The 9,252-nt window shown below is 36.5% G+C and overlaps 2 protein-coding genes and 1 pseudogene across 2 annotated transcripts; 1 reads left to right on the forward strand and 2 right to left on the reverse strand.

Annotated features, from left to right (window-relative positions):
• The first annotated feature begins 1,177 nt into the window (after nucleotides 1-1,177).
• LOC107623134 (gamma-secretase subunit) lies at nucleotides 1,178-2,940 on the forward strand. Its single transcript, XM_088509827.1, has 2 exons — nucleotides 1,178-1,557; nucleotides 2,581-2,940. The coding sequence occupies exons 1-2, from the start codon at nucleotides 1,272-1,274 to the stop codon at nucleotides 2,739-2,741; spliced, it is 447 nt and encodes a 148-aa protein (XP_088365953.1). The 5' UTR covers nucleotides 1,178-1,271; the 3' UTR covers nucleotides 2,742-2,940.
• Nucleotides 2,941-3,058: 118 nt separating this feature from the next.
• Nucleotides 3,059-4,095, reverse strand: LOC107623132 (germin-like protein subfamily 3 member 4 pseudogene; annotated as a pseudogene).
• Nucleotides 4,096-5,297: 1,202 nt separating this feature from the next.
• Nucleotides 5,298-9,028, reverse strand: LOC107623135 (Pectin lyase-like superfamily protein). Its single transcript, XM_016325291.3, has 5 exons — nucleotides 8,304-9,028; nucleotides 7,414-7,534; nucleotides 6,857-7,031; nucleotides 6,533-6,603; nucleotides 5,298-6,421 (listed from the first exon to the last, which is right to left on the reverse strand). Exons 1-5 carry the CDS (start codon nucleotides 8,760-8,762, stop codon nucleotides 5,784-5,786), a joined length of 1,464 nt encoding a protein of 487 aa, XP_016180777.3. The 5' UTR covers nucleotides 8,763-9,028; the 3' UTR covers nucleotides 5,298-5,783.
• Between the last annotated feature and the right edge of the window lie 224 nt (nucleotides 9,029-9,252).

Below are 9,252 nucleotides of genomic sequence, written 5' to 3' on the forward strand. Positions count from 1 at the left end.
AATTAGGATGATTAAGATAATTAGTAATGTGGAGTTTCGGACGATTAACGTCTTTTATTCTCCTTCTTCTTAGCATTGTTAAAGGTTAGTGGTCCAATATTTTTTTTTCAAAGGTTGGATTTCATTTCATCAACGGAAAGTGAAGGTGGTGGGATTGGAGAATGAAAGTGAAAGTTAAAACGAAAGTGAAAGTTGGGGAATAGGGTATTCAATTTGGAGAGTATACAAGTAGAGGGACTTGGTAGCATGCATGCTTGACACGTGGCAGGGGGATCGGACGGTCCGATTTGTATACCTTTCCAGCCTCTAATCGGACTGTCCGATTACTGTGCTTCAAATCGGACCGTCTGATTTCTTGATCACAGCTGTCACATCTGCGTGAAGTACCCTACACTCCCTTAACCCTGTTATACTCCATGTTTCTCCCAATATCAAAAATAAAAAGGTGCCATATGAGATGCAATTTTAAAATTAAAAAAAAAATTGAAAAATTATTACAGTATGGATGACCACTAACCCTTTATCCAATTAAAAGGTGTTTGGATAATACAAACATTTAATGTAGACGGTGCCATCTTTTCCAAAACTTAAAAAAGCTAATCCTGTACCGCTATAAATAAGGCTTCATAACCTTACGTACAATACACAGCAATAATAAAACAAATATTCTTTCTCTCTCTTTCGTAGAGGAATGTTAGGGGCCAGCAACTTTTGTGATTTGTAATCATCAAATAGCCATCAATAATGGTTTTAATGGTATGAGATTTTATCCAATGATTCACTTTTCTTTACTAGTTACATGCTGGCCAAAATTTAACAAAGTTGCTAGCCTCTTTTCCCTCTTTCTTACATTACAAAACATTTCTTTATTTTCTCTCTTCATATACTACTAGAGAAAATTATAGTATGAAAGACATGTTATAATATTTTACTGTACGCAGTGAAGTTCAACAAAAATTATATATGGAAGACATGTCATAGTGTTTTTTTTTTTTTATTTATATTTGGATCTTTTAAATTTTATTTTAAAAAATAAAATGTAATTTTTCACAGCTTATTTCATAGATAGAATAAAAAAATATAAAAAAATTATTTAAAAATAAAAAATTATACTTTATTTTTTAAAATAAAAATTCAAAATTTTAAATTTTTTATTGATCTAACTTTAAGACGAACACGTTGAATCCTGAATCAGAAACGAATAGAAAGAATTGGCTGGAGGAAGCGTAGGTGAGTGACGGTAGAGTGCAGAACCGTTGATCACGGTGGAGATGGAAGCACCGCAGTCGCAGTCACAGATGCAGGTGCAGGTGCAGTTGCAGGGTAACAGCAGCTCCAACCCCAACCCTAACCCTGATCCTAGCCCGATTCGGAGTACGGGGGGAATTTGGCCAACAATCGACGGACCTCTGGGGCTGTCGGAGGAAGAATCAGTGAGCTACGCTCGGCGGTTCTACAAGTTCGGGTTCGCACTTCTTCCTCTTCTTTGGGCCGTTAACTGCTTCTACTTCTGGCCCGTCCTTCGCCACTCTCGCTCCTTCCCTCGCATTCGCCCCTGTTCGTCTCTCTCTCTCTCTCTCTCTCTCTCTCTCTCTCTCTGTTGAAATTGTTATTGCTCATGAACTGTTTGATCTTTTGTTATGCTCTTTCACCCACTTGCGATTTGTTCGTACTAGTTAGTGAGATAGTGTTTCCTAATCACTTAGCCGAAAGTGTCTTGGCATCTTTGGTTCCTCCACTTACCTGTTGCTAAAAACATAGTTTTTTCGAAAAAGAAAGGTAGGAAAATATTCAATGTTCTGACATGTTGGAAATTTGAAAGCAATAATAGATGCAAATGCAAATCAGGGAAAAAATTGCATATGCAGGGTGCCTGCGACCAACCTGATTCTGTTGAAACTATGTACATTTTGCGGATAATCCCTCATGTAATGGTCCTTTTACTTTCTCCATTGGTTATCTTTGCCTGTTGGTATATCATGATTTGGTTGGTTGCAGATAGCAAACTACTTGAAAAGAAATCGTTCTTTGGTGAGCCACCTTTTTTTTTTTTTTTGTCAGTCTGCAATATGATATGGGAGGTCATAAGAGCAGTAAACTAGGTATCTGAAGGAATATTGATGATCTTGGGATGTAAAAATGCAATATAAGTGCTTGACATTCACTCCCAAATCTGGGGTGAATGTTGTACCAACCGGAGTACACACAAAAATTCATTTAGCATCATGCTTCACCCTTCTAACAAGTCTGGCATCAATGTTCTCATAAGCATGACAGTATTCCTTGTGTAGCGACTAGAGTGCCTAACAAATTCTCGTTGTAGGGGAAGAACGATGTATATTTGCTTCAAGTTTATATCTGAAATTGATAATTATAAAGTAGTGACTTAGTGCTGTCTATAATAAATGGATTGGATTTAGAAAGCTCTCATAGCTTCATATCTGGAAGTAGGTCTGAGTTTTGCTTTATTATGACTGGATTGTTGAATCTATTTCAACCGTTTTTTGTAATTTTTTCATTAAATTTTGTCGCCATGTTTCTTTTTGTAGTTGCTTTAATTTATCAGATATCCTTATGCAGATATTGTAGGATCAGCAGTTGGGTTCACAGTATTCTCGGCGCTTCTCTGTACCTGGGCTCTAACATTTTCGCTTGGAGGGGAACGCCTCTTTGGGCCGGTCTGGGATCAATTGGTTATGTACAATCTTGCTGATAGGTTAGGTTTAACAGCCTGGAACTAGTTGTGTTGTGTGTGGCACCTCTAGGCCTTTAATCACGATGGAAGAAAATATGTTGATGCCTGTATCTAGTTACTTGGATTTATACTTACTGAGACATTGATTTAGGGTTTCAATGTTGTGGATTTATTATTGAAGCCAAATATGATACATAAAAGCAATGTTATTTTTGGTGAAGTAAAAGCAATGTTTTGGAAGAGAATGTTCATGCTTTCCTAATCGCCTATATATACACAGCTTGTAATTAATTTCTAGACTTAATTATGTCATTCCATTCAAATCTTGCTTTGACATGTAACAGTTTTTTTGTAAAGGTCTCTTACTTTAATGATGGAATACAAATGTGAGCTCATAATGCACACAAGACCACAACAAGCATATCAAACCATCAATATAAATATAACTAGAGTGCAAGAAATGAACTGTCTGTGAAAAATTCATGGTTCATGATGTAACATTCATTCAATGGCTAACTGTATATGATCTCTAGTATTTGTGAGGCCAAATCAGTAGTGCCATGATGAAGTTCTAAGTCAGAAAATGAGGTTATGAGTTTCCGCTTTAGGTTCTCTACCGACTCCAATGTGGTCTCAGAAGGTGTAGAAGCACTGAGGGAGCCCAACCCTGGATTCTGGCTATTGAAAACAGAGAAGATAACTGCCGCAGCTGAACCGCGATTCAGAAAGAAGTGGAACAATCCTTTAGGGATCACAAACACATCGCCTGCTCTCAGAGACTTTTGGAAAAGCTGGTTTTGCGTATCAAGAAATGCTGCTGCCAGCACCCCTTGGTTGACATAGATCATCTCGGTGGCTCTCGGATGATTGTGAAGGTTTACCATCCCGTCCACTTCAATGTCAATTCTACTAATCGAGATGCCAACCGTGTTAAGGCCGGGGAACTTGGAAGCACTAACTATGTTCATTGAGGAGCCGAAGAAATTGTCTCTAGGACCAGCCCTTGTCAGTTCTGCGGTCTTGAAATCCTGAGCAGTGTTGTTGTCTTTACTCTTGCAGGGTAGTCCATTGATGAATATGGTTTCCTTTTCTGGCAAAGATGTCGGGCATGTATCTTGTAGATTATCACAATCTGCTGAGCAAACATGGATGATGCAGGTAAAAGGGGTCGCAATGAAGAACATGAAGAAAAAGGAAGAACATAAATTCATACTCATGTTTTGATTTAATTCCCCACTAATAAGTCAATATTTTCCTGCTGTAGTTTTTCTCCACTAGTAAATAATGGTGGTGTTCCAAATTATATATGTACATGAAGATATTGATATATACATATTAGTGTTGATATGTATGTGAAGAGAGTCTTCAAGAATGAGTTTTGGGGTTGCAAGAAATACAAGTTATCACATTCTTGGAGTTCACTGCTGGCTTTGGTATTAATATGATTGTGTGAAGGTGCATTTGCTTGGATTGAAAGAAAAACCATCCACTCTATTGGGTCTAGTAGAAGTGCTTGTATGATGATGCACCGAAAAGTAGCTATCTAGGGAATTAGGGATACTGATGGGCTTGAGTATGTGCTTATTTTCAAATGGTAAACTTTGAATCAGATAATGTGTCAATTTTGTTAAGCCCTTCTCTGTGTTTTATTAAGCCCAACCCTAATACATTTTCACCATCACTCTTTATACCTACCCCTCTTTTCCTACCTGTGTTGCCAACTTGCCATCATCTTCTCTAAGAACCAGTTTTGGCTCTATATTATCATTGCCAAAACTGTTTTTACGATAATCACACCTAAAAAATAACATTAAATTATACAGTTACACGATATTATGTACATTTATCCATTGGTAAAAATATAGATCAACTTTAATGAAAATAAGTGTTATTTATATTATTTAACACTCCACACTCCTGTATTGTATAAAAAATGACAGAAGTTTCCTAATAAACATGACACAAACACAAATCTTTCTTTAAAAGAGGTTAGTAACAAATCAAAAGTATAATTTAAAAGAAGGGCAATATTTCCAACTTTTAATTTTGATATTGGAGAGAAAATAGTATTTTACAGTATTATTAGAATATGTGTTTACCCAAGATGTGAAAGATATAAATTTAGCCCTTAAATGTATGTACTTGAATTTGATAATGCACAAATCTAACACTCATATTTGTGTATTTGAATTTTATTTAAAATTTTATAATACACAGATATGAAGAATCAGACCCTCAGATTTCATTCTCCTCCTCTTCCCTCAATAAATCTGATCGTCTTATTTGTTTAGTAATAATTTGAAAAAAATTAACTCCATATCAAGAAAAAATACTAACCCTTCTACCAACCTAGCATTACACACCAATTTCCTCCGTATAACAAAAATGAGCCAAATATTTCCCAATAAATAAATAATAATAAAGAATATAGAAGTTCCTCATTTTTAATTTCATAAAAATAAATATAGAAGAGAAACTCAATAACCATATTTAAAAATTGGAAAGGTAGCAGTATTGTTTCTCCCTTACAAAGTAAATGCACTAGTACATGTCATCTGATCTAATCCCAACACATGAAACATAAAGCCATGTTCCATCTCCATTATTAAAATTTCTCATGAGTATACCTTTTTCTATTTAAAAAATGATTTTCTATGATCCAAAAATTTCATACATTCAGTGTACTCAACCGTGGGAACTCTTCCAATGAAAAAAACAGCCTATACAAGAGTAATAAACAATTATTAAAAAAAAAAAAAAAAGCAGCACTAGCAGAAAACTCATTTCATCGGTCACATCCCAAAGCCTAACTCAACAGCCACCAACCATGGCTAAAAAGGGGTCACATACCAATAAAAATTGGTACCCTGCACGTTCCAATCTCAAAAAACACCGATCAGATCTTGTGCCCATGCCACCCATGGAAGGAAGATGTCACATTAAATTAGGCTTCATTCAAAATCCCAATTCAATTTAGCTCATTTTTACTTATCCACCAAGATTCTGATTTCTGCATTAGCAAGGCTCATTCGTAGTCTCGTACTTCTTCAAGTAATTTGTGTAAAACCGTTGGGTTTTTTACCCATTGTCAAGAAGGTGAACACCATGATGAATCACTGCTAGTGTTCTTTAAATCGGGGCATGGAAGAGGAAACACCTTGGTGGCAAAACCAGATATATATTCACAATGCCATTTTATGGATGCGGCAATTCCATGCAGTGTGATATTCTTGAAGCATAAGCCTTCAAATGATGACCCCTCTATACCTTCTAAAACCGGTGCTTTGGTCGAATTCACACTGACAATGTTGCTTATAGAGATGTCCTTAAATCTTGGAACAGCATTTGGATCCCACCCATCATCAGGGTGATCATTTGAACCTCTACTGAACCTAATTGGTATCTTCACTCTTTCCATTTTTATGTTGCTTATGCTAACATTGGATATATAGCCACCTCTACCCTTATCGGATTTCATGCGAACACCAGCTGCAGAATCCCACACATGTAGACCCTCAATTGTTATATTCGAAATTCCTCCGGACATCTCACTGCCTATTCCAACTCCGGAACAAGTTGGGGTTGTGCCTGAGACTCTCCTCACTATGATATTTGTGCTAGGATGCGCCATGGTGATTCCATATTGATCCCAACCACTCTTGATGGCTACTAGATCATCTCCACTTTCTATGTAGTTATCTTCTATGCATACATTGGTGCTTGAGTCTGTATCATCAGGAAGGAAAACTCACTAGACTATTGCTTGATTTATACTGAACATTTTGTCCTAGATTTCGTGCATTACTAAGGAAATGGATAGGGAAAAAATGGACAAACCTGGGTCTATGCCATCGGTATTTGGGGCATTAAGAGGAGCCAAGATTGTCATCCCTTTGATCACAACATTTCTGAAACAAAGCAATCTTGTCAATTAAATCACTTTCCCAAGTGTTTGTTGTCCAAAAGCCAAATACAAGGAAGCCACAATTAATTTTAGTTTTAAATTGATGCACTTAAATTGAACTTGCTACAACTCCAATTGTGCACAATGCAGAAGATCCCCAATCAGTTGAATTGAAACATTGGTGAATTCAACTAAAAATACATTAGAACTTAGAACACACTATAGCAGAAGAGACAAATAGCCAAAAAGGATGGTACCTGCAGTAAACAGGATGAATGGTCCAAAAAGGAGAATTTCGAAAGGTGAGGTTTGATATGAGAACATTATCGGAGTTAATTAGTTCAAGGAGGTGGCCTCTTGTGTGCTCCAATGTTCTGTTCCACCAAAGTTCCCACCACATCTTCCCTTGACCATCAACTGTCCCATTATCTCCTACATAAAACAAAACGTAAATATTTACATGTCTAATAAAAAAAAAAAATTGTGAGATTCACCAGTTTAACCTTCAATTTATTGTTTCGGGGATTTAAGCATTTTCTGACTTTTTTAAAAAAGGACATGAATATACCTATTAACTAACCCCCTTTCGACATTTGGTCTTCAAACCTGCTTTTTCTGCGATACATAGGTCCTGTCCCACACGTTACGGTGTCCGTGCTCTTGGCCACTAGCACCAATCACGGGACCCTTTATTTAAAACTATTTAAATAACCCCCATAAAAAGAAAGAAAAAAAAACCTACTTTTTCCTACTTAATTTGTTGTTAAGAAAAGTAATTGAAAGTAAAAAAGGAAAATAGGTTCACAAGTTTTACCTGTGATGATAACATTCTTGAGTCCATTTCCATGTATAAGGCTAATATGTCTTCCTCCTAACCTCTCTCTTCCTCTTCCATAAGATGGCAACGGCTCAATTATAGGCCATTCTTTTACGTCCTGGCAATTGAAAATTTTAACATTAAACAACTAGCAGTTCTTTCAGCAATTGGCATAATTAATTAATCAATTAATTAACACAAAGCTAAAAGCCTAAGGACAGAATAAATAAACAAAAAAGACCCACCAAGGATCAAGGTACAGAAGCATTATTATTTGGACGGTTCCATGTGATTGTTAATCCTAACCATATATAGTGAAAGAACAAACCATTCAAAAAGCTAAATCCCGCAGAAAGCTCCAAGAAAAACCGAAAATCATGTGATTTTCTTACAATTAAAAAAAAAGAGTGACTCAAAGATCAAGAACATTCGTTTTTTATGAGTAACTTTTTAGGCCCACATTAAATGAAAAGGGACAGAAAGCGAAATCACATGCAGATCCCTGAGCTGGTTTTGATGAATTCGCACATAGAAAGTAGAAAAACACCATTTTAATTATAAATATTTGGGTTAGGTTCATCTAGTGTAGTTAAATACAGTAGTAATAAACAAAAATAAAAATAGAAGACGTAGCTATTTAATACTTTATACACTGAAATTAAATAAATTTACTTTCCAGGAGCTCCCGTAGCAAGAGCCATTTCACGTAAAATACTATTACGATAAACATAACTGCAACTTTAATTCAGAAATGGGCATATATAGCAAGATTAACAGTAAAAAAAAAAAAAAAAAAAAAAAAAAAAAAAAAAAAAACAGAGACGAAATCAAAGTTGATAAAAAACAAAGAAAAGAATGTGAAGATCGAAAAAGTGGGGACACCTGACCTGAGAGGCCAAAAGAAGAGCACCTTGGTTCAAGAAAAGGGTGAAATCAGAGGTGAGATTGAAGGGAGCGGTGAGCCAAGTTCCGTTAGGGATATTAAGCTGGGACCCACCACGGTGTTGAAAGCGCTGCATGTAGCGAATGGCTCTCCTGAAGGCTTCGGTATTGGATGTTTTGCCGTCGCCGACGCCGCCGAAGTCCTTGATGGACATGACGAGCTTCCTCTTTGGAAGCGCCCTGAAGAAACCGGAGCATGTGATCGGATCCGATGCGGAGGAGGAAGGGACGGGTCGTTGCGGGCGAATGAGGGCCCAGTTGGGAGGAAAGAGGTAGGGAGTGGTGGTGGAGAGCTGAATGGAGAAGATGGCGATGAGGGTGAAGAGGAGAAAGAGGATGGACCATGAGGGTCTTGCACATGATCCTATCGTCACGCTTTGAAAGTTTGTTTTCTCCGATTCCATATCGACGGAGGAGTGGGCTGTGGCGGTGGCGAAAGGGATACGTGTATAGCTGATGGTTTTGACTTTTGTGGTGAGAGAGGTGCCCAAAATTGAGAGAATTTGTTTCTTGAATCTCCTACGGAAGGAGTGTGGGGTGGATGGGTGGGTCCGGCTTTGGAAATTCACAGAAAATACTTCTCAGACGGTTTTGTCTCCTGGGGTCTTCTAACTCTTTCCCTTGTACAACTGTACAACCATTTTGTTTAGAACAAGGTTATACGAGGAATAAAATTTATTATTTTTGTTCGATATTTATTAATTTTAAATATTATAGACTAAATTTTAAATTTTAATAAGTATAAATTATAAATATAAAGTATTATCCAAAATATTAGTTAATATTAATACAAATGATTAATCTTTAATATTTTTATTTATTATTTTATACGTTAAAAATATAGTTAAGTACGATTTTGGTTCATATCGAAAACTTTTTTCGTTTCTAACCTTT

The sequence above is a fragment of the Arachis ipaensis genome, chromosome B10 (genome assembly GCF_059453495.1).
Source record: "Arachis ipaensis isolate K30076 ecotype BB chromosome B10, ASM5945349v1, whole genome shotgun sequence".
In the NCBI taxonomy this organism is placed as follows: Eukaryota; Viridiplantae; Streptophyta; class Magnoliopsida; order Fabales; family Fabaceae; genus Arachis; species Arachis ipaensis.

Bases quoted from the DNA above. Each gene is read 5' to 3' on its own strand.
- LOC107623134 (XM_088509827.1), top strand. From the start codon at position 1,272: ATGGAAGCACCGCAGTCGCAGTCACAGATGCAGGTGCAGGTGCAGTTG. The intron at 1,558-2,580 runs GTTCGTCTCTCT...ATCCTTATGCAG, and splicing joins CTTCCCTCGCATTCGCCCCT to ATATTGTAGGATCAGCAGTT.
- LOC107623135 (XM_016325291.3), bottom strand. From the start codon at position 8,762: ATGGAATCGGAGAAAACAAACTTTCAAAGCGTGACGATAGGATCATGT. The intron at 7,535-8,303 runs GTCAGGTGTCCC...TTCAATTGCCAG, and splicing joins CTCTTCTTTTGGCCTCTCAG to GACGTAAAAGAATGGCCTAT. The intron at 7,032-7,413 runs GTAAAACTTGTG...TGTTTTATGTAG, and splicing joins CAAGAATGTTATCATCACAG to GAGATAATGGGACAGTTGAT.